Below are 24,990 nucleotides of genomic sequence, written 5' to 3'. Positions count from 1 at the left end.
ACCAGTTGATGAAATATGTACTGAAATAAAATGTTTTGGTATACAGTAAATTGCAGGCTACAGTGTGTGACTGTTTCGAGACAAATTTCCGATCTTGGAGGACCTTGTTGAAAAATATCAGTAGTAGCACTTGCAGTCTCTTTTCAACAGTACATTATATAAATTTCATAACTTCTGCAAACAGGTTATTATCTCAAACTTCATTTCCAAATAACATTTATGTGGAATATGTATTACTCTGCACTGAATATGAAAAGATTATTGCAAGGCCTGAAGCCACTGTAAAGAATGCATGCGGGTCAGGTGCTTCTGTGGATGAATAAGATGTTATACATATGTCTTGCTTTATCTGTATCAGCCATACAGTTAATACTATAGCTAATAACAGTAGCCGGTAGATTAGCCAGTAGCCAGGTTATTAATGCTTTGATTAATAACCATGACAAACCTACGACCTTCATTATCTGCATTGACTTCATATTCAGTACTTTGCAAGGCCTCGTTTAATACGTATTCCTCCGATCAGATGGTATTATATTAAAAAACATCCACATCTTTTCAGAAGTTAATAATAACCTGTGTGGGGTGTGACTCCGACCCACGCAGTTTTGGACTCACCGGAAGATGACGTCACTTGGTTTGGCTGTTGCGACGTGGAAAGGAAGTAGACGTCGAAGTACCAAAACAAGAAGACACTTGCGGATAATTAGAGCAAAAAGCAGTGTCAGAATTGTCAGCCATGTCTTGAAACTGTAGGATTCTGGTTCTAAAGACCGCCTGTACTGTAGAATTCATAGATCACAAAGAAAATGTTTTTCTGACAGTAGTAACGACTAGGTAGCTACAATAGCTTAGCTGAGTACCAGGCCTGTCTAGCTAGGTAGCTTGTTAGCTATCTTTTCTACGTTGCATGTTACAGCGTTGGTAGCTAGCTAGATACTCGCCATTAACCACAGCTACAGTTTTGACATCGAGGGACTGCGAATCGTTTTTTAAATGTATAGCAATATGAGTTGGTTTAACGCTTCGCACCTGTCTAGCTTTGCTAAACAAGCTCTGACAACAGCTCAAAAATCCATCGACAGAGTTTTGGACATCAAGGAAGAAGATCAGTGGGGAGACACTGTGTTACCGTCATATGATGGTAGGTGCTGCTGTCTGGATAACATTAATAAGCTATATCTTTAAACAAAAAGGTAGCCTAACTAGCTAACCAGGTTTGTGTAGGAATCGCGCAGATCCGGGTATCTTGCTAGCTACCTCTCGACGTAGTTGTAGATGTAAGTGTAGTTTGACAACAGTATGGTTCAGAAGGAGCTAATTATAACAGATTGAAGATTGAAATTGGGTCAGTGCTGCTAGTAAGGTTAAGTCGATTCTTAGACATTTTTTGGGAAAAAATCCAGCTAATAATACCACAACTACATGGAATTAAATGGCTAGGTTAGCCACACCAGCTAAAGTACTGCGATAATACAAATAATTTAGCTAGGCATGCTGAATGAACTACAGTAAGCTAAGACAGGGATGGCACGGACTCAGTTACTTTCGCTGGGTTGCTACGGTCGAATTTTATTATGTTTAAATCTGAGTTTCTCGTTGATTAAAAAGTTGCAACAACAGCGGTGATTTTGCTTTTGAATTTCGTTGCAGACTTACCAAGGAAGACATCGTTGAGTGACGGCTGGGGGATGACCCAGTGGGACTCTCCGCCGAAGGAGTGTGCACAGACCGCCCCTCTGTCGAAGGAGGCCATCACAACGCCTGTGACCAGGACCGTTATAGACGAGTCTGAGAGCTTCTTCAGTGCCTTCCTGCCCCCCGGGGACCTGCAGAATGTGAAGACGACTCCGGTGGTGTCAGTACCCCCTGCCAAATCCCACCATCTACAGAATGAGGAGGAGGACAGGGCCATTGTTGTCAACGAGAATACTGCCCCTAAAAAACCAGCTCCTGTAGAGCCTGGCAAACTGGATAGCAAAAAGGCTGTGGGGAGCGAACCTGTCCAGACAGAGCCTGTACAGCCTGCATCCATTGTAGAGGCTGTGCCCCTCAGTCCAGACCCCATTCAGCTGGGGGATGTTCCAGAAGACGCTGAGCACCATGTAACCAATGAGAGTAAGGAGGAGTTGGACAGCACAGCTGCAGTTTCCGAGGCAACTGAAGCAGACAAGCCACTCCCCCCTTCAGCCCCACCAGAGGTTGTGGACAGTGCAGTGAGCACAGGATCTGTTGTGGCTTTAGCTCCGGACAGCCCCTCAAAACCACAGCCAGTGCCCCCAAAGGACATCCTGCTGGAGTCAAAAGACCCCAAGTCGGAGGACAGGCAGAGCAACACTCCTTCTCCTCCTGTGAGCACCTTCTCTTCTGGGACGTCCACCACCAGCGACATTGAGGTGCTGGACCACGAGAGCGTGCTGAGCGAGAGTTCGGCCAGCTCCCGGCAGGAGACCGCAGAGTCCAAGGCCAGCCTCCACCTGATGCAGAGCTCCTTCCAGCTGCTCTCGTCCTCCACCTGCGCAGACTTCCAGCGCCTGGACGACTACCAGAAGCTGACGGAGAGCTGCGGCTCCTCGGACGCCTTTGAACGCATCGACTCCTTCAGCATGCAGTCGCTGGACAGCCGCAGCGTCAGCGAGATCAACTCGGACGACGAACTCCCGGGGCGGGCGTGCACGTTGGCCTCCGTCACCGCCAGCCCCACCACGCCCATCCCAGCGAGTCTGGGACAGGGGGAGGGGCGGGAGGACGAGGACAGGCTCGCGGACGGTGCAAAGGACCACTCGCTGGACGAGAACGAGATGGAGGAGAGTGGACGCAGCGCCACACCTGTCAACTGTGAGCAGCCCGAGGAGCTGCCGGACCCTGAGGCCCATATGACACGACCTGGTCCAGTCAGTGATGTCACTGAGCAGTCAACTCCACTAGCTGCAGAGGATACACCAGGAGTCTCAGCCTCCCAGATGCTGGAGCTTCAGAAGGTTACTATTAACCAGATCTTTAATATGTATTGTTCTTGAAATTTTTTAGGCAACTGAAATGATATATTTCATTGCATGTGTCAAATGTATTTGCAGTCCGGCTTCATATCTTTACAATGAGTATTCCTTTTGCAGATAGTTGAATTGTCTTTCCTGCTAGTGAGCTTTTAGAAATTACAAAAAGAATTTCCAGACAGATAATCATCTCTTATCTATGTGTCTCTAGACCTGGCCTTTTGTACACTGTTTCTGTACAGCTGGGATGGTTCAGTTTCATGGTATCTGTGCCCCTGACTACCTCATTTTATCCAATGGATAGAATCCCTGCTTTGAGAACATACAGGCCCATAGGCACTGTTAGTCCATTGTTTAGCAGTTCAGCTGTAAATTATGCCTCTTTTTCATAATGTTTGTTTTCACACAGTTGTTCCCTCCTTGATATTGTTTGCATATTTTTTTAGATTGTCGATGAATTGACGAGTCGACTTGAAAAGAGGGAGTTGCAGCTGTTAGCTGTCAGCAAGGATAAGGCCAGGCTGGAGGAGCAGTGTGACAATCTCAAGGAGTAAGAGTCTTATGCAATGTGATATTTAGAGCCGTTTTCATTAACATCTGCAGGAAATGATAAATAGTCTTGAGAAGTCACTGACTTGAACCAGATGTTTTCTTTAGTTTTGAAAATATTAGAAGAAAAACCTTAAATGAATAACAGTGCTAAGGAGCCTACGGAAAATAGCACAGCATCCCCCATGGATTGAATAACAGGAGGTGTTAAGCCTTTAAAGTAAACAAGTCATTAAATTACCTGTGTGTCTACCAAACGCCTCAGACTCTGTACTGGCTATGTTTTGTAAAGACAAAAAGTTGCGCAGATGTTTTGCAGCAATCTCTTAGCTTGCTTTTAGCTTATGTCCTCTAAATGAAAATGTTTGATGGCATGCATGAGATGGCGCTCACATGTTCCGCAGTGAGATCATTGGTTTGAAGGAAGAGAGCTCTACTGTGCAGTCGCTGAAAGAGGAGTTCACGCAGCGAATCGCAGAGGCCGAGAGGAAGGCGCAACTGGCCTGCAAGGAGAGAGACATTACGAAAAAGGTAAACACACACAGAAGCAGGCTTTATTGCTCTGGCACACAGCCTCTCATATTTCAAGCCAAATGTCCTGGAAAGATGTGTAATGGCTGGCCTTGCATGAAGGAGGCCTCTGTGTTGGGTGTAACCGTGTGCAGAGCAGTTTTCTCGTGTATTCCTTCTGTTACAGTCTAAGAATTGTCCCCAAAGCGTTGTAAACGATGACATTGATCTTACATGAGGGATCTGGTTTTCACACTGTCGTTTCACTCTGTTGCATTTCCTGTTCCTTGCAAAGCAGTGGTGGAGAATGAAGGCTTTATGCTGTAGTGAGAGTTATTTGCCCCTAGTTTGCTTCTTGTAAAAAAGATTAATGCAGAGGGGTTGCTGTGCCCATCTTAAGCACAGCAGTACTGTATCTCACCCTGGGAATACTGGCCACATGTTGCTTATAGGCTCTAACAGTCATTCACATGTTCTCACATGCATGTTTCTGCTTTAGGAAATGAGGGGCTTGAGAGAGGAGCTCTCTATGAGGCTCAACTCTAATGAGACCCTGGAAATAATCAGAGAGAAAGAGGAACAGATCAAAGGCCTGCTGGAAGAAGGTGAGGGTCAGGCCTCCTCTGGTCCAAGTTAAATGTGAAGAATATTTAAATTTCTGCACAAAAGCTGCACAAGTATTAACAGACACCTTCTGTTATGATATCATCACCTCTGTATGACAGTAAAGAGACTTTATCACTTGCAGGGGAAAAGCTGTCCAAGCAACAGCTCCAGCATTCGAACATCATTAAGAAACTCCGGGGCAAGGAGAAAGAGAACGAGACCCTAATCACCAAACAGAGCAAGAAGCTGAAGGAACAGGAGGAAGAGCTGAAGCACCTACAGCAGGTGAGGTGGAAGCATCTCTACCAACAGCTGCTGGGGAATATCAGTTAGCACACCTCCTGAATGTTTCACAGTTACAGCATTTTCCTGTTATAGCCCATTGGAAAGGACAGCAAATCCCCCTGCGTTCTAAACAGTGTAGTTGAGAGACCCTCATGGCTGCTGTGTTTATGGCTGTAGTTTATGTATGTATGGTCCTTTTTCAGGTTGTGTTAGAGTGTTGTTGCATTTATATGTTATGGGTGGTTGTGGTTGTAAGTTGCAGATGCAAGCAGTCGGTTTTTGTGTAAACGTGTGCGATTGCGGTTGCAGGTTCTGGATGGGAAGGAGGATGTGGAGCGGCAGCACCGTGAAAACATTAAGAAGCTGAATGCAGTGGTGGAGAAGCAGGAGAAGGAGACAGTGAAGCTGCAGAGCGACATGGAGGAGCTACAGGAGAAAAATCGCAGCCTGCAGGCCGCCCTGGACAACTCATACAAGTCAGTAACACACCACCGCAAGAGTTAACCTCCTGCCCCTCCATCACCTGGCACTGATTCAGTGCTCACCTGGCAGTTCTGCTACATAAGGTCTCCATGACTGTCTCCTACTGAATACTGTCTGCGCCGTTCTGCCCGGTGCACCACAAGAGTAGTCTCATTACACTATGCAGATAGGGGAGGATTTCATGACTTTATTAATGAATGGTGTCTTGCACGGTATATTCAAGCCTTTTTTTACCAAAGTTTCATGTCAGAGGGCTCCACAGCAGTAAGTTACTTGATCAGTAAAGCACTCCCTCAGGATAAACGCGCGGGATACTCCCAGCATTTTTGTCAGCTCTGTTGGTGGTATCAGTGTTACCTTTCCTTGTGCAGACGTCAGCCCAGGTACATTGATGTCTTTGTTTGGTGGTTATCCAGGGAGCTGGCAGAGCTGCACAGGGCCAACGCCACAAAGGACAGCGAGGCCCAGGAGGCAGCACTGAGCCGGGAGATTCAGGCCAAGGAGCAGCTGAGCATGGCCCTGGAGAAGGCCCAGGAGGAGTCACGCATGCAGCAGGAGGCACTGGTCAACCAAGTGAGACTTCACTGTCTAATACTGTTACAGTACTGGCTTACTCCATCATAATACTCACATGGTTATGTATCGTCACAACACTGGTATTGTCTGATACGATCTGAGTACTGAAACTAGCTGACCTCCATTCCTGTTCTGTTACAGTCTAATCACTAGAATATTGAGACAGTTTAACTCTTGTTGAATTGGAGTAGGAGTGTACAAGTGGTTTCTCTCAAGTTTTTTTCTGGATCAGTTTGCTGACTGCCTCTCTCTCTGTCTCTCTCCCTTTGTCTGTCTCTGTCTCTCTATCTCTCTCCTCCTCTATGTGTCTCTCCTTTTCTGTAGGTTGCAGACCTGAGGGTGGCTCTCCAGCGAGCTGAGCAGCAGCAAGCCCGGAAAGAGGACTATCTGCGAGAAGAGATCGGCGAACTTCAGCAGGTAACAATTAAACTTCACACGTCTGCGTACAGTGGCGGTGCATTGCACAGTCAGTAGCATCATCTCCAGCAACCTCACGTTGACTCTCTGTCTCTGTCACATCCAGAGACTGCAGGGAGCCGAGACTCGCAACCAGGAGCTCAGTCAGAGTGTAACCTCAGCAACACGGCCTCTTCTGAGACAGATAGAGAACCTACAGGCCACACTGGCGGGCCAGACAGCATCATGGGAGAAGCTAGAGAAGAACATCTCTGACCGACTTGGTGAGGACAGGAACGGAACTTTAATTACAATGGGAGGTTTGCAAGGAAGAAAAAGCCTTGATTAGGGAACTTTTTACTTCTTCTCAAAATTTTACCGTGGAGTATGTGTGGGAATAACCATCAACATTTAATTGTGTTAATATCCTGTGTGCCTTCTGGATCAAGCCTGCTGACTGCTTTGCTCTCCTTCCCAAAACCTTGCACCTATGGTGTAGTGGACGCCCAGGCTCAGCTGGCTGTTGCCGTGGAGAAGGAACGCTCTGCAGCTGAAGAGCTCTTAGCCATCAAAGCCCAGTTGGCATCTCTGGAGTCCCAGAATTCTCTGTTAAGGCAGGAGAAGGGCCGTCTTCAGGGTCAACTGGATGCAGAGAAGTCTAAGCGGGAGAAGCTGGAAGATGAAAGCAGCAGGTAGGTGAACAGTTCTAATCTGAATTTTGAAGGGGGGGTAACTAGCTGTTGGCTCAGTCCATGGGATCTATAAAAATATTCATCAGTGGTTTCATTGAAATCAGTTGCGTACTGCAAGAATGATGGGTGAGTTTTAACTGATACCAGAAGAAGGACTATGGACATGTAATCCAGATCTGAGTTGGAGTCAAAACCAGAATGGATAGTGCAGATTAGTCAACTCAGACCTCTGTGTGTTCATATACATCAGTGTAATAATTCCTTTACTCAGCAGATATTCTCATTCCTTAGGGAACATGTGGAGCTGGAGAACCTGAGGGTAGAGCACAGTCGAACACTAGAGGAGGCTCGAAAGGACAAGGTATGCCACCTCTCTCCCCTAGCACTTATCCCCGTTCTCCCCCATCCCTATAGAACTGTCCACTGTGCGTGCCTCCTTGTGACAGGCCCCTCCCCATCTCTTTTGTTCCAGTTGCTTCTGACCAATCAGCTGGAGATGGAGAGAATGAAGGTGGAACAAGAAAAGAAGAAATGCTATCTGGCACAAGAGGCGCTGAAAGAAAAGGTAGAATGATTATGTACCATTCAGTATTACTCCAGTTATTCTACAAAACTAGTTTTGGTATGTGTCGCTGCTCTGTTGTGGTTCTCTCATACTGTAGGTTTCTTGCTGAAATGAGTTTTTTTTTTGTGTTTTACTCAGGAGAGAAAAGCCTTAGCCCACTCAATTTCGGAGCCCCCAGCCTCCTCCACCCCCTCCCTGTCCCGCTCCAGCTCTGTCAGCGGGGGTGACATGGCAGGCCTACAGTCCTCTCTCCTCTCGCAGGTCAGTCCACGTGGCTTGTGTAAATGGCCCACTGTCCTTTCCTGTAATTGCCTCTCACCCCAAGCTCAGGGTTCAGTGCAACCCTGTTATTCAGTGCTTATTTACTGATGGACCCATAGGACATTTTCTCAGAAACAATTACAAAATATGTTCCTGTGAGAGTAAATTATTGTTATGGTTGTTGACATATGGTTGTTGACACTTGTGTTGTACTCTGCTTCACTTGTAAATTGCTTTGGATAAAAGTGTCTGCAAAGTGAATAAATGTAAGTGTAATGTAAATAACATCCAGAGAGTTTCTTATTTTTGGTGAAGTATTTGTAGTTTATTGGGGATTGTGTCCTATTTAGCACTTCGGATTCTGCAACGTTAAACAACATCCTTTCTTAGCAGGAGGATTCTCTGGATCACTCCTTTGGCACGATGACCTTGTCTGTGAGTGGGAGCAATCTGTACGAGATGGCTCGTCTGGCGGGCGGCTCCAGCGTCATCGAGAACCTGCAGTCCCAGCTGAAACTCCGAGAGGGCGAGATCGCTCAGCTGCAGGTAGGCCTGTGGAAACACTGCTTCCAGGCAGTTAAACCCCTGGGTCTTTGCCACCTGGAACAGAGTCCATGAAATAACAGTTGTTGAAAAGACCCAGTTAGGTGTAAAGGAGTTTTGATTGTTGCCAGGCTCACATTCATTGTCGTGTCCATTTTTAAAATGAACATTGCTATAATAAGGCCTGGCACTTGGTCTTTGTGTTTTTTTTTTTGTTCTTGGCTTAGCCAGTGGAAAATTTCCAGTGTTTTCTAAGAGCCCATGTTGTTTCTTCTCAGATTGAGATCTCCAGCTTGGAAAAAACACGCGCCATTATGGCAGAGGAGCTGGTGAAGCTGACCAATCAGAACGATGAGATGGAGGAGAAAGTGAAGGAGATCCCTAAACTACGTGTGCAGCTCAAGGTGAGGGCTCTCACCCTTACACACGCTATGACGCCATCGTGTCTCAATTGGCTGTTAAGCCAATAATGATATTCATATATTACCACTGGAATCAGTTGCTCAGTATTTGCTGAACACTGAACTGAATGAGTTTAGACTATGTGTGCATCTGGTTCATGAATTACATCATTTGTATTAGATTGTAATGGTGGGTAGTGCTTGAAACTTGAACTAAAAAGCATTTGTTCTCATGTTTGTCTGCTGCTGCTGTCTGCACTAAGTTTTCCATTCCTTTTCATGGATGAAGGTTCAGAATTTGCAGTGCAGGTCGGAGTGACCAATTTTTGTATAACGGCCCAGTTCACCTGCTGGATGTAATATCCTAGACAGTTGGTGAACATCCAGGACATATTCGGTAACCTTAATGAGAATACATTATTTAAAACATTGTTTTGAGGGTAGACATTTCCACATTCAGTTCACCAAACCAGGATGTAAAATGTCAATACTCAAAAGGAAAAGGAAGAAACGAAAGCAAACCGAAGAGGATGCAAAATAACTAAACAAGGATTAAGGAAGCTAGTCTGCCTGTCATTTCCATTAGTCATCCCAAAATAACCTCAGCTTCATCACATTACATTGCTTTAGTTTTTTGCTTGGTCGTTGTCCTTGTCCAGGGTGTGTCACATAAAGTTTTTTGTCCATTTCTGAATTCAGGCAAGGTGCAGTGCTTGAATGTATAAACAGTGCCTGAGCCAAGAATAGAACCTATGGCTCTCTATGTACAAGTTCAGTTTATTAGCAAATTTCTAGCCACTGCAGGCCAAAGCTGGCCCCATCACACAAACCAAAACTGAAAAAAAAAACCGCACGTCCCTGAGCTAAGCAAACACAGAGCAGGTGATAAGACACCATTCTCTTCATTAGCAAAGAGAGGAAGACGGCTGAGAGAGGGGAGCAGTCCCAACCCACGTCAAACACACCTGGTCCATTATAACCTCACCAGCTAGCAGGAATGCTGGAGCTAGTCAAATTGCTGAACTGCTGACAGTATGAACGCTGAACAGCTGCATGTCACAGTTGATTTATATGTCTCCTGTATTAGCTGGCACAGAATAACACTTTACGCGGCTGTCAATATTAATGTGTTATACATCCGCCGCGCTGGCACACCGAATGCCCATGTTTTGCTCAGGAACTGGAGCAGTAAGTGGGTGTTGATGTGTTTCAGGGGTTGAATGGAACGACACTGAGTTGGTCTCAATATTTGGTTTATTTTAGGAGCTGGAGCAGAGGCACAACACCATTCTGCAGATGTACGGGGAAAAGGCGGAGGAGGCTGAAGAGTTGAGACTGGACCTGGAAGATGTGAAGAACATGTACAAAACCCAGATTGATGAGCTGCTGAAAAACCAGAAATAAATCCCAGGGTCAAGCAGACCGCTTCCCACCGCTGAAAATCAGTAAAAGTCCCTGTTGCATGTGCTGTAAGAGGATGGTTAAGACTGTCTGGTTCTTGTTTCTACAAGAGGGATGTTATTTCTGCCCCTTTTTTTTGTAACTTTTCAAAATTTTCCACAGTATGAAAGGAAAAGCGATTTCACTTCAAAGTCCAAAGGTTTTCTTCTTTTAAATTTAGGTAGCCATGAAATGATGTATCATTTATGGGGAAACAATGTTAGGACAAAACGATGTGATGTGAAGTTACTGGAAAAAAATGTTATTCGCTACATTTAAACACTGATCTGTGAAGGTCGTAAATATGTGGGGTCTTTCATCATTTGGTTGTGGTTTGTTTTTTAGACATCATTTACCTTTTTTATTATAAATTCTCTAGCTCAAGTAATTGAAGGCAAACTATTTTATATTACAAATTCGACATAGTTAATCGGGTATGGGGTTGGTTTCATTGACTTGAATGTTTAAGTCTGTTATGTCTGATCACTACACAACATTTTCTGAAGTGAAAAGCCTGAGATTCCTCACATATTGAAATTTCTTATTGTGCGGTTAGTATTTATATAAATGAAAAGATAGACCTAATATATTGAAGGAGTGGGACCAGGTTTACATATGAAGTGTTACGCGAATGTTCCGGAATCTCCAGAGCACCTAACCCAGTTGTGAGAGACAAAGGTTGCGGTGTCATTTTTTTTCTCCCCAAACTAAAAGAATGATTTGACTTGATGGGTTACTGTTTAAGAAAATGTATGACTACATTGATTTCAGTTTCAGTAAGCATATAGGAGGATGAAAAATACATTGTAGTTTTCACAAAACTGTTATTTCCTCATTATGTAATTATTTCTGGAAACAAAGCTCATATTGAACATACTTAAAATATAGGGTACCATTAAATGTATCTTTCTGCTCTGTTTGAAATGCATTTGATTACACTGATCATCTACATTTGTTTTACGTCGATGTCTGAATCTTGTAGCACAGTGTAACAGATGATTTAAGAAGCAAATGGAAACGTGAAGACATGGGTTTTGATAGTGGCATCTTTACCAATTGTAAATGAATGTAAATATAAATTTATGAGACTAAATGGGATAAGGAAAATAAAATATCGATTACACGAACAACAAACATTACAACTATTTTTTCCTCGTATTTTCCTCATATTTCTCCTTTTTTGTCTTGGTGTGTCGTTTTACCCATTTATCCATATTTGGAAACATGGGCCGGTGTGTTAGTTGTATCCGCAGCTCCACCTGGTGCCTAATAATATATCGCATGCCGGCGTATAATTTCCGGTGTTATGGCGACTGGGTCTCCGTACTTCCATTTACATGTAGTTTCTCCGAGGTAAGTGAGATTTACAAACACATTTACGTTTTTCACACGTGAAAAGGTATCTTTCAAATGTTATCAGTTTGCCTTTGTCAATTACGTGTCTGTGGGTGTGCAAGCGTCGTATTTGGCGTACTCGGAGTATACTGATGTGATCTGACATACAGTACTAGGCTACGCTGTATCTACGGAATGAATAGACTAGACTGCGGTACGATTTGCGATGTAACGATAATAAAAAAAAACATTGCACCAAGGTATTTTTAAACACTTTTTGATGTATCTTATTTTGCCAATAGTGCATCACTCTGGTGCGCTGCCAGCTAACGTTTTTGTATTACATAAGACGCTGGACGTGACAACAGACTAGTGATAGTACATGTGCGTGTTTGTGACTACCTAGTCAACTACGAATGAACTGGAAATTGAGGGATATTTGTGAGACAGTAGTGGTGGAAAAAAGAAATATACTTTGAAACAGTGCATGCTACACGCGTAACTCAACGGTTAAATAGTTCAGCTAACCAGTGGCCTGAGGGGAAGGAATTAAGAGCTTCTGACTTAAATTTGAGTGTCAGGTTGCATTTAAGGTAATAGGCTACAAATAGACGATCCATTTGTGTATGCAGGCATAAGAGCAATGCGGTGCATTTTATTTGTACTTACAGCGTTGGGTACAACACAGGGTATTGTGCACAGCGATCAGCAAGATCGGATTTTTCCCAAGGGAGAAAAAGAATTTGAACAGTTTGTAGCCATATATTTTAAAATCAATCTAAGTACATTTGTCATTTAATATGAGTGCCTCTAAACTTTGCATCGTTCCCACCTCTATACTTTGTAAAAAAGTTCACTCTAAACTGGTGCTTTTCGCATTGTGCTGAGTCGGTCATCACGTCATGAGCACAGGCAGCATATTATCACACATAGCTAATAGCATGGGAATTTAGTCTGCGGTATGCACTTCAGACAGCACGGCTGTCTCAGATTTCACGTCTGCGTTTCATGTTCGCCTGTTGCTTGTACATTGACTGCAATAACAGAACAAGCGCTTGTTTCTGATGTCAGTATGAAATTTCCCCTACCCGAACCCTGATTGCCAAAACAATGGTAGGAAAGAGACCACTAATATTTCCTGCAACAGGACCTCACTCACAGAGCAGAGATCCGCCATAGGAAGGTTCCCACGCAGCACACTAATTCTATACTGGCTCCTTCCCATGCCCACTTTAAAGTCTGTGTGCGTGTCTGCCTGTTTCTGCAGGGCTTTGGGTGTGTTGCCAACCAGTACGACCATCCTATGTGCTCCCTGACTGACTATGCTGTTGCTGGTAGCGCTGGGCATGGTCTTTGCTTACACTGTGGTCAGCACGGAGAGGGAAGACCGTTCTTTCACCGACAACAGAAGCCACAAACCACGGCTGAACTACAGCAGCTTCTCACTGCCAGAGGAGCACATCCCTTACTTTCTGAGCAACAATAGGAAAGTTGCCAAGCTGTGCCGAGAGGATCCCCTGTGTCCGTTCAGAGTAAGAAACGTGCTTTTCTTTTCAGCTGAAGAAAAACTTTTATGGATGTGTGATTGTTCAGAGTGTGCTGTTTTTGGTTGTTTTTTTTTTCCCCGTAATATTACAATAGAACTTTGTTGTATTAAAAGTACAAGCCCTGGAGATCTGACCAGCCGGTGCATGAGTGTTTTAGTATGTTATTGTTGATGTCGCTCTGGATTTTGTGTGATGATTTGGGTTCTTGAGCTGTAATTAGCCCTACTAATGTAGCAGACATGTCTTGGCGAGTCTCTCGGCCATATTTCCCAGCTTGTACTTCCTTTGATAGGACACTCTTTGGGATGGGAAGGCCTGCTGGGGGTATGAGAAGCACTGTTCGCCAGAGGCCAGGTTTGGCTATCCCACCTGCTCCAGAGTGGACCCAGGATGGTGCGTCCTCACCCCTCTCCAAAACAGATGTCCAAAATGATGATAACATTGGTAGATCCCAGGGTATTTTCCCAGATAAAACTATTAGCGTTGTCACCTTAGGTGTGAGCGTTACGTATTAGGATTACTGATCAGCTCAGGGTCAGATTTTTCAGATGTTTCTGGCAACTGGTCGAAGATGTTGTTGTATGTGACCAGATGATGTTTTCTCATGCACTAAACATTTTATCCTGTGTTATAAAAAAGATAATTGATTCAGTATGCTGAAGTGTAACAGTAGTGCGCTTGACTTTGGAAAGAATGGGCACTGAGCATATGGACTAATCCTGGTCCCTACTTTCACCCAGGGCCAGCTCAGTTCAGGCTGCTCAAGATGTGTTCTGGAAACAGGCAGACTTCGGCTACGTGAGAGAGCGCCTGGATGAAATGAAAACACTCTGCAATCCCTCAAAGCCCGTGAGCATGACTACCATTTCTCTTATTCTGTGCAGGTGGTCAAATACGCTTCTTTTGTTCAAAAAGGTAGAAATATTGCATTGTTTTGTGCAAATATGATGTACATTCAAATGAGTATTCACAATATTCAATATTGTCTCCAGAGGATCTTAAGACTGTATTAACTAATCAGTATTCATAACTGAGACTCTCATTGCTTTTTATAGACAAGATATTGATTGAATTTCTGTGATGTATTAGAATAGATTTTAATAACAGATGATTAATATGTGGCTATGAGTTATGAATCAGTTCACTGCACCATGGAAAAGTGAGTGCTCGGAACAGCATGCTTTTTTTGTTCGGTAGTTTGCCCTTTTCAGTCAAAAGCTGCTGTTCGTACTCCAGAGAGCTTAAGTAGAGGGTTGTTTCTGGAGATTGAATCCCCTTTGACAGGTTTCTTTAAGGTCACCCTCTTAAGACAGGGCTCTTTGTTTTGTTCCCAGGGTGATTCCTCTCTGGTCTGCACCAGCCACACACGCTTCTGCAGGGCCACAAACCTGTACTTGGACCTGAGAAACCCCCGGAGAGGGCATGAGAGGTCAGAGTGGCTCCCTTCCTGGCTCCCAGCATGCTCCTCTCTAAAAGAGGAAAGTGGCTGTTGGGTGGTGTATCTGCTGTCATGGATTAAAAACTGTCACAGTTGCAACATCTGTGTGTAACTGAAATTGTTAAAGTTGAAGAAATCATATATTTTTTCCTTCTTTTTTACTACTACTACTTCTTATACTACTACTAATACTGCTACTACTGCTGCTAATAATAATAGTGGTAATAGTAGCCATTTCATATTTTCTCATTTTATTTTATGTCCCTGGAATGCTCTCACTGGTATTACTTCTCCATTCAGATATAAGGAGGACTTCCTCCAGGCAGGGGAGATTGGAGGACACTGCAGTCTGAACTCTAGAGCTCTGCAGGCAGAAGGGCAGCACAAGAGCCCACTCCAGTCCTGGTGAGTCCCCCCCCAGGCACACTGCCACGCACTCATTCAGTGTACAACTGCCATTCATTTACAGGAACATTACACTCGCTCATTAACACACTGACACACATTCAGTTTTCTAATGACACTCCCAACACTGACTGACATTCAGTTACACACTGACACTCAACAACACTGTGACACTCACTCAGTATCACGCTGACAGTTAGTAACACTGACACTCAAAAGCACAGTGATTCTCTGTTTTGCACTGATACTGCCTGCATGTATATATATATATATATATATATATATATATATATATATATATATATACACACACACACACACACACTATATGGACAAAAGTATTCGGACGCCTGACAATGACACTGTATTCAAATACAGCGGGGAAAATAAGTTTTGAACGCGTCAACATTTTTCTCAGTAAATATATTTCTGATGGGGCTATTGACATGAAATTTTCACCAGATGTCGGTAACAGCCCAAGTAATCCACACATACAAGAAATCAAGACATATATGTCCATAAGTTAAGTTATGTGTAATAAAGTGAAATGACACAGGGAATAAGTATTGAACACATGAAGAAAAGGAGGTGGAAACAGGCATGGAAAGCCAAGAAACCAGCTGAAATCTGTCAGTATTTAGAAAGCAATCCTGACCCCTATCAGTGCAAATTAATATCAGCTGGTTTAGTCCTAATTGATGGCCTATAAAAAGGTTTCTCATTACCAAGGTGTCACACAAGAAGCATCTTGTGATGGGTAGAAGCAAAGAGCTCTCTCAAGACCTTCGCAACCTTATTGTTGCAAAACATACTGATGGCACTGGTTACAGACGTATTTCTAAACTTCTGAACGTTCCAGTGAGCACCGTTGGGGCCATTATCCAGAAGTGGAATCATTTCGACATACTGTATATATATATATATATATATATATATATATATATATATATATATATATATACAGTATATGTACACACACACACACACACACACACACAAAAGTATCAGTATAACCACATCAAATGCAACCTTCACAGTTTGATCATATGGAAATCCACATCTACTGATGTATGTAAGTATAAGGACAGGGATAAGGATAAAGGATGTTTTATTATCATTCCAGGACATGTTGTACATGACAGGGAACAAAATGAGGTACTCAGGTCCCGGTTCAATAATAGCAATAATAATAATAAAATCAGGAAGAAGCAATAATAAAATCAAAGAAGCAGCACACAATAACACACCATTAAAGATAAAATAGGTAAATAAATATATAAATATGAGTACAAAGTGAGCAGAGTGTGAGGAAAGGAATAAGATTTTAAAAAATCTGAAAGATAAACAGACAGTAGTAGTCATAGCAGCAAAATTGTTCAATGAGAACCAGCCATTGTTCTGTGAAATTTCAGTGTTAAAGTGCAGAGTGCAAAGTTTATCAGTCTCAAATTGCAGCAATGGCCTGGTATGGGGTAATAATGCCCTGATGTGGAGTGATGGTGATAATAATAATAGCAGCACACCAAACCTTACACCATACTGACACTACTGTGCGCCGCCATCTTATATGTATGTATATGTGTGTGTATGCGCTGGTGTGTGTGATCTATATTTCCAGTTGTAAACTGTGTAATAGTTACTTTTTAATTTTTAACAAAGGTTTGCTGAGCTACAGATGTACACACAGCTTGACTTCCACCCAATAGAGGATGGCAGATGTGACATCATCATAGAGAGACCCACAATCTTCATGAAACTAGATGCAGGTAAAGAACATTTTTAGTTGTGTGTTGTTCTGTGAATAAAATGACTTTCTCTGGAATATTGAAACAAGGTCTGTGGTTGTCATGTTTGCAGGGGTGAACATGTACCATCACTTCTGTGACTTTGTGAACCTCTACATCTCGCAACACCTCAACAACTCCTTCAGCAGAGACGTCAACATTGTTATGTGGGACACTGTGGGTATTCTTTCATTGTGCAGTACGTCAATGTGAGATTGCATTCTGGGTATTGTCCTGCCAACAGCAGATGTCAGAATTCAGTATCAGTGACTTGTAAGAGTAAATTCTTTGCAGGAACATATGTTTTCTCCCAATGAAACTAAAGTCCTAACTGCAGCAACAGTTATGAAGATTGTTTTCCATGAAACAAGCATATGACATAGTCGCTACAGAGCAAACAGTAATATGCAATGAGACTATGTGTCTCATTATTGAAAGTTACTTATTACAGTTCAATTGCTAACTTTCAATAATGAGACGCATAGTCTCATGGCTTATTACTGTTTTGTCTGTAGCTAGTCGCTGTAGCTCATATATCTACTGAACAAGTGTTCCACAAATGCAGCTGAAGCAGCAAGTGCAGATTGCTGGGAGGAGAGCGAGGGAAAAACAACATGATTCATGAGAAACGTTATCCTGCCCATTGTTCCCCCCTTCTGTTTGTGGAGGCGTAGGAAGAAGGCAAAGAAAGAGAGGGAGAGAAAGAGGGGAAATGGAAGTACCTTTCATCTGACAAACAATGGGACTGCACATGCTCAGTGGGGCAGTCCTGGCAAAATCATGACTTTTTAAATGAAGTTGCATTTTTGTCACAAGCTTTGAAGAGATTTTTTACTTATTTTCGTGACAAGTGTTCTGAATAGGAGGAAATGCTGAGGAAATGCTGAAATACAATCAGAACACACTAAGCACACTTTGTTCTGTACAACTGTAAGGTAAACTCTGGATTCTGAATTAATGTTCTGAATGATCTTAACATACAGTTCCACAAAATATATTTATCCCGAGATCAAATCGTTACTTAATGGATTAAATACAGACAGGTGTTTGTCACTTGGCTATACAATATATGAAGGGATATTACAAAGCATGCTGCTGGTCAACAAGAGGTACCAAGTGGAGATTGTGTTATGTATATGTTTTTAGTTGTATTGTTTATCACAGAGGTCTGAAATTTTCTGCAAACCTTAATGAGCAATAATCTTTCTGTTCTATTCATTCAGAGATGCAGGGAGTCTCTACTGCAGTGAATCAAATCTCTGTCCACTAAAGCTACACTTGCTTGTCTTGTCTTTTTCGCTGCAGAGTTTATATGGATATGGAGATCTGTTCAGTGAGACATGGAGAGCCTTTTCTGATCATGACATCATTCACCTTAAAACCTATGACTCTAAAAGGGTGAGGACAGTAGTGTAGATTTCTCATTTGACTTATACTGTTTGATTTTATGGCCACTTTTTCTCTTTAGTCATTTTGATATTGTGTATCTGCTTCAAACAGGTGTGCTTCAAAGACACTTTTTTCTCATTACTTCCTCGAATGAGGTATGGGCTGTTTTACAATACACCATTAGTAAGTATCTCTCCCTCAGAATGACTACCATTTTTATTTTTTTGCTTGCAGGTGCCTTTTTCCATGATGACTTACACAGCTTACATCACCACATATCATTCAGCTAACCAGCTGGATATTTTCTTAAATGATTCTGTTTAAATGTCATGCTCTAGGTTGGAGGGGCGTTCCCCTATGTGGGAATCAAACTTAACACCTACCTAAAGTACTGAGATTCGTCAACCCCCATGATTTTCAAACAGGGTCTTCTGTCAGTATTTCTGTATTTTAGAATCCCCCGGCTTCTTGTTAACCTGATGCGCAGACATTAACAATATTCCTTCATGTTAGTTTTGGAGCCTTTCCTATGACCTGGTTGTATCCAGTTACAATCACCTTAAGGTGTGAATATTGTTACCTTGATATCTGATGCTTTAGAATGTGCAGATTGTGTGCATAAAGGTAGATTTTATACAGCTGCAGTTATTATTAGGTGTATATATGAATTTGTGTATGTGTGTGTACATGTTCGAGAGAAAAAAAGAAAGACAATAATGAACAGAGAGAGGCAATGAGTGAGTGAGAGAGCAGGAGAGAGATAAAGGGAAAGAAGGCAATAACAGATGTCTCATGCAAGTGAGTCACACATCTCGCTTTAGTGTGTGTGTGTGTGTGTGTGTGTGTGTGTGTGAGAGAGAGAGAGAGAGAGAGAGAGCAAAAGTGGAAAAAAGACAATAATATATGCTTAATGTTTGTGAATCACAGATTTCTGACTGCCAAAGTGACGGGATGTTCAGAGCATTCTCACAGCATGTTCTACATCGACTACAGATTCCACAAAATGGACTGAAGGTAGGTGTCCTTCCCTAACCTTCAACATTCTAAATCCTAAACCTCTGTAGCCCCTCTTCCCCACCCCCAGCCCCCTTCATAAACAAATACACAGATAGTTCTCACATTCCCATATGCATATTGAAAGGTGGTAATCATCAGCAGAGTTCTGTGTGTGTTCACAGCACCCTGTAAAATGGTTAACAGCTGTTTTCCAAAAGGCCATGTTCCAGTTATTAATGCTTCACTGCAGATTTCTGGGCCTACCTGGCACTCATCTCTCTCTTCTCTCCTTCATTTCACCACAGTTTTTACCACATGAGCTCACTCAGATTTATTTGCTCTTTCCTTGAGCAGTACTCATTATGATGAGATTCCCTTAATGGAGAATCAATGTTATTTATTTTTTTTTTACTGTAAATTGTGTTTTTATTTTGCTCATCAAGAGGTAATATGCCAGAAAATGCTTTGTCAGCTGTTTTTGTGCAGTCATAATATAGATGCCTTGTGATTTGTGGTTGGTGTAGACTGCTGCAACAGGCATTCTGTCTCAGCACCTGAGTTGTGTTACTGTCCAATGCCAGCCAGTTGTGTGGTTTAGTCCATGTAGCTTTCACTGCTGGTGAGGCAGTCCAAGTATTCTCAATGGTAAAAGAAAGCAGAATTCATTTCAAACCAACAGTGCTGTATTCACCCGAGTACTTGGAAAAAAAAAATTCCTCACTAGGTGGCACTGTTGTATAAATGTTTGCTTCAGCTTGCAATTGAGAGTGTGCACGTAGTTGCTTTGCAGGAGCATAGAACTTGAGTCTTGGGCTGGAAATGCATCAACAAGTGGACTTCCCATTTCCACTAAAAGGACTTTTTTATGTTTTCTCAGTATTTTTCTGAGTTAGATGTTGGTTCTACTTCATTTTTTAAAATAAATCTTCAACATTCACCTATGTTGTAGGGATATTATCTGTAACAATAGCATCATGGGTTATAAGATGATAAACTACCTCACTATTCCTATGAATTATTAATTATTAATTATTCCTATACATTATTAATAATGATGAGATTGTGAGGCTTCATTGTACCATTGATTGAGCATCATATGTGCTACCATTCATTGACTTGCATGAATACTGTACATCAAAAGATTTTGCCCTTCATAGAAAAACACTGGTTCATTGGTTCATTTGATAAGATCATATGTTAAAATAACAAAAATATCAGTAAGCTACTGATAGCACATTATATCTTTGCTTATTTGTGATTTGTTAAGACTCACTTTTTCACTGAGGTTGTGAGTTGTGTGCCGGCTTTGTTGTGAGAGAATCAGTTGTAAAAGAAAACTGAAGAGGTAAAAAATGCTGGTTGAAAGATGGCTCAAAGTAGCACTTCAAAAAATCTGGCTATGCAAATCACTAGGAAGCACATTTTTCATCATCACAACAGGGTGCAACATGTTATGGTTTATCTAAAGAAATCTGGATATTTGAAATAAAAATTTTGCATCTGTTTTTGTTTGCTTCTCAAGAAGCGTGTCTTTTAATGTTCCTAAACTCTGTATTTAAAGACTATTTTAATGTCTTGACAAGTAATGCATTTGAGGTGTATATCGTAAAATGGAAGACTGCCTCTGGACATTTGTGTCCTGTATAGAATGTCAGAAATTGTATGGTCCCCCTCTCCAGAAGCAGTATTTCAGATTCAGATTGAGACTAATCAGTAATCGTGCTTATCTGTGGATTCCTGCCCTCAATACAGGAGGGGAAAATTCGTGTCACATTACTTGCGCGAAGCACGGAGTATCGCAGGATTTTAAATCAGCAGGAGGTGAGTGCTTTGGTGTCATGCTTTCAAACCTGTCAGTTTATCGCTATTATATTACCAGCCAGAATGTGCAATTATATCATTGTCATTTGAGTTATATTGTAAACAGCTAATATTTGAACTGTCGATAAAAAAAAAAATTTACCCCACTGTTTTACAGCTTATAAATGCATTGAAAACAGTGCCGTTATTTGAGGTGAACATGGTGGACTACAAGTACAAGTAAGTGAGAATTCCAAATGATAGAAAGGCCAGTAATTGCAAATAAATGTGACTGTGCTCCTGGCTTCCTGGTAGCAACAATGATAATGCTGACAGCTAAACTGGACAGAGGGAACTTATGCTTCTGGGTGTTTTTATCATTAGGGACATCCCCTTCTTGGATCAGATCAGGATCACCCACAACTCAGACATCTTCATTGGAATGCATGGGGCGGGGCTTACCCACCTCCTCTTCCTGCCTGATTGGGCCGTCATCTTCGAACTGTACGTGGATGTGGACACGTCTGTCTGTCTCGTCTACCCAAACATGTCTCTCTAGCACTCCATCAATCTTTGGCAGGCTTGTGTCACTTATGACTTCTGACTGTAAGTGACATGAGCCTGTCCATCTGTCCGTCTGCCCCTCAGTGTTGACACCCCACAGGGGAACCTCTCTCTGTGTTCCCTTGTTTGGTGTGCATCTCTGTATCACTGTGAGATCTACTTTGGCATGGTGCCGTGACAGTGAAATACTGTGTAATTAAAGAGGCATTCATCACGCCAGGACATTATGGGCACTGAGCCACTCGCAGCTGAGAATGGAAGATAAAGTGTCTGGCCCTGTTTTCCACAGATATAACTGTCAGGATGAAAGCTGCTATCGAGATCTGGCTCGGCTGCGGGGAATACATTACGTGACTTGGCAGAAAAGGGACAAAGTGGTTCCTCAGGACAAGGTGTGGAGAGCCGACATTGCACACTGGACATCTCCCCTCTGAAGCCCCCCAGTGCATTTACACTAATATGAACTAACCTGCGTTTGTGTACACATGTGTTTATGGACACAGTCAAGCATGCTTTCCCATGTTTTTACATTACATTACACCTTAATAAATATGTATACACATATTATACTATATACACAATATATTCTTACCTGCACCCTTACTGTGAATACTCAGCTGTTCCTTTATCTATATGCAATCAATCAACTCCTGGTAACCATCTACAGTGTATAGTACTTTTACATGCTGTATAACCACCTGTACATTCACGCTCCTCTTGCATCCTAGCATCTTAACACCCGCTGGTATTTTTAATGACCCGCTGTGTCCTCACAGCATCTCCATTTCTACAGATCTCAAAACCTATGCAGTATTTTACATTTAGCTGTCAACAGGAGCATGGGAATCCTCATAAAATATCAGAAGAAATTATGTATTCAGGGATGAAATAAACATTCTTGAGCAAATTAAAGAGTTTTCTCCCCTCTCTCTGACAGGGTCACCATCCCACACTGGGGGAACATCCCAAATTCACCAACTACTCCTTTGATGTGGTGGAGTTTATGCGCATTGTCCTCCAGGCAGCTGAATATGTCCAAAACCATCGGAAGTGGCCCAAACAGAAACACGACGAGCTGTAAGGCTGACGAAAGAGGACAAATGGCAGGGACTGGTCTGTCACTTCTGCTAAGAGTCACTAAATGCACAGCCATAGATTTGCTGGGCGATGTGTTGCCACATTACTCAACTTGTTACTGTGGAAAACCATGAATGTTTTTGTTTTGTAGCTACTGTTATTTGTAGATGGTTGTAAAAGGTCTGCTCTGGCATTCTTATCTAAATCTTAAATTAGGTTAATTAAAGGTGGGAAAGACAGTTAGGAGCAGCAATTGTTTTCTACAGTGTATATAGTCCCACTCCTCTCATCAAATGCTTCTCCTACCTCCAGCTTGTTGATCCAATTATTTTCCTTAATGATGGTGGGCCTAATAGAAGATGGCAACACTTAAGAATCTACCAGTTGTAACCTTGGTCACATTTTCTGTGTGGCTTTTTTTTTTCCAGAAATCACATGCCATTCACCATAGGTTCTGTCCTCTTTGACACTCCCATCCATCCCACTCTCATTTTATACCTAAGGATTTTTTTTGTGTAGGGCATGCTATTAACAGCGCCCACCTGTGCTCCATGTGCAATTTGATAATGTAGTGGTGACATGTACTTAGCAGAGCACTCTGTCACTGTTCAGTGACTGAAGGCTCTGTCAGGAAATGTGTTCTACCACTCTGCTCCTTCATGGAAAATGGGTCTTTGCTGTGGGTCAGTTGGTGTGCAGAATGCGCCCAGCCGATATCTTTATACGTTAAATGTAGCAGAAAAAGAGAACCTCTGGATAATAGTTTTTGCCAACCCATATCTTTTCCCTCCTGTCCTTAATTCCTACTTAAAACCTATTTTGTGGATACATGAAAATGCCTTAATGGTAAGGGCTGATGGCACAAAGGTCATAATATTTGCTATTGTTTAGTTCAAGTATGACACTCCATTATGTGCACAGAATCTTTTTATACAATAATATGATGACATAGCCATTTTCATGGCGTAAGAAAACTATTGAGCATAATAGTTATGTATTCATTGTTTTTATTGGTTTTGCTGAGACTACAAGAACGCTGTCTATGAATGTACTCCATTGAAGAATATTGCTATATGTGCAGTTCATTAAGTGTCTTATATCGTTTATCTGTATGCATTTCACAGCTCTGGTCTTAGATTTTGCAGCAACAAGGTTTGTGTTACTTTGGCATGAGTGAATTACTTGAATTGTGTATTATGGTGTGTTTTGACATGTCTTTGGATATTTTGAGGGGAAATAACTGATCTGTTTTACTACTTTTGTATGAAGTAGAGAACATTTTAAAAATGTTTTTAGAAAAAAAAAGAATTTCAGTGGAACTTGAATTTTAGTCAAACTTCATGGTCAGTGTTTTGAAATATTAATCCCCATGACAGGCCAGTGTGAAATAAAACTGTTCTGGAGCAATTTAACAACAACACATTAATATCAAGTACAATGAATGCTATCTTTTTAAAATTATGCGTTTTCACCATCAGTGTTGTTTTATGAGTCCACATAAAACAACACTGGGCCTAGACTGAATTTCTGCTTATTTTCAACAAAATAGTTTACAGTGTTTTCTCCACAGTTTTTTGCTGCACATCACCTGCAAGCTATTGCTTCAGATAAAGGGCAGTAGTTCAGCCCTTTCTATTGTCACCACCATAAATCTCTCTGACCTCAAAACTGAGCAGTACATCTTTGGTGGATATTGACGCAGTCCTTCCACTAGATGGCAGTATAACTCTACGCATCAATCAACAATTCAGGGACCGGTCCTTTGCAAGTCCCTTTGAAAGGGTAAAGGGAAGGTTCTGGGTAATATGTGCATTAAATTATACCATCTGTTATGCATAACTCAGAAATAAATTCCAATTCCACGTCAGAATTCCAACCTTATTTATATCTTGTATATTGTTTATATGTCATGGTGAATTATTAAGCATTCTCTTTAATCATACCCAAGTGTCCACACTGGCTTATCATAATCTGAAGTGGACATGTGTCTTGGGCTCACTTATCCGTACTTGATGAATTGGAGAAAGGGAGGAAGTGGATGTGAATTTTCACAATATTGACAGATGCAGTCTGAGAGAGGCACTCAGAATGGATCAGCCTATTTCTGGTCACTATCAGGTTACAGGCACTGACTTCTTAGAGGAAGGATCTTGACTTCCATCAACTGTGACTCACCATCACAGCCACTGTGCTCCTCACTGTTCTTTCATCATCTAGAGGCTGAGTTTAGGGAACTGTTTAAACTTGATATGTGTGTAAAAAATGGACCCATGGAAAAACACTATATAAATACAGTATCCACCTGGAAAGAGGGACAATACAGCTGCTACGAAAAACTAGACTCTTTCGATA

General features: G+C 42.1%; 2 protein-coding genes across 3 annotated transcripts; both read left to right on the top strand.

Moving 5' to 3' along the window:
* Nucleotides 1-655: 655 nt before the first annotated feature.
* On the top strand, nucleotides 656-11,108 carry tmf1 (TATA element modulatory factor 1). Of its 2 annotated transcripts, none has more exons than XM_036531704.1 (17): nucleotides 656-1,144; nucleotides 1,654-2,981; nucleotides 3,443-3,546; nucleotides 3,950-4,076; nucleotides 4,555-4,660; nucleotides 4,804-4,946; nucleotides 5,256-5,422; nucleotides 5,846-6,002; nucleotides 6,330-6,422; nucleotides 6,529-6,685; nucleotides 6,901-7,093; nucleotides 7,385-7,454; nucleotides 7,566-7,658; nucleotides 7,797-7,919; nucleotides 8,313-8,465; nucleotides 8,741-8,866; nucleotides 10,127-11,108. In XM_036531704.1, the coding sequence occupies exons 1-17, from the start codon at nucleotides 997-999 to the stop codon at nucleotides 10,265-10,267; spliced, it is 3,429 nt and encodes a 1,142-aa protein (XP_036387597.1). In that variant the 5' UTR covers nucleotides 656-996; the 3' UTR covers nucleotides 10,268-11,108. The 2 variants fall into 2 exon arrangements, with proteins under 2 accessions (XP_036387597.1, XP_036387596.1); XM_036531703.1 differs by having other exon boundaries at nucleotides 8,310-8,465.
* A 484-nt stretch (nucleotides 11,109-11,592) lies between these two features.
* On the top strand, nucleotides 11,593-23,535 carry eogt (EGF domain-specific O-linked N-acetylglucosamine (GlcNAc) transferase). Its single transcript, XM_036531422.1, has 16 exons — nucleotides 11,593-11,656; nucleotides 12,906-13,170; nucleotides 13,478-13,578; nucleotides 13,926-14,034; nucleotides 14,520-14,614; nucleotides 14,924-15,028; nucleotides 16,688-16,794; nucleotides 16,886-16,989; nucleotides 18,118-18,210; nucleotides 18,313-18,384; nucleotides 19,129-19,215; nucleotides 20,950-21,018; nucleotides 21,176-21,237; nucleotides 21,382-21,501; nucleotides 21,851-21,953; nucleotides 22,499-23,535. Exons 2-16 carry the CDS (start codon nucleotides 12,961-12,963, stop codon nucleotides 22,640-22,642), a joined length of 1,581 nt encoding a protein of 526 aa, XP_036387315.1. The 5' UTR covers nucleotides 11,593-11,656; nucleotides 12,906-12,960; the 3' UTR covers nucleotides 22,643-23,535.
* The last annotated feature ends 1,455 nt before the right edge of the window (nucleotides 23,536-24,990 follow it).

The sequence above is a fragment of the Megalops cyprinoides genome, chromosome 6 (assembly GCF_013368585.1).
Source record: "Megalops cyprinoides isolate fMegCyp1 chromosome 6, fMegCyp1.pri, whole genome shotgun sequence".
In the NCBI taxonomy this organism is placed as follows: domain Eukaryota; kingdom Metazoa; phylum Chordata; class Actinopteri; order Elopiformes; family Megalopidae; genus Megalops; species Megalops cyprinoides.
This window is presented reverse-complemented; position numbering and strand designations above follow the sequence as displayed.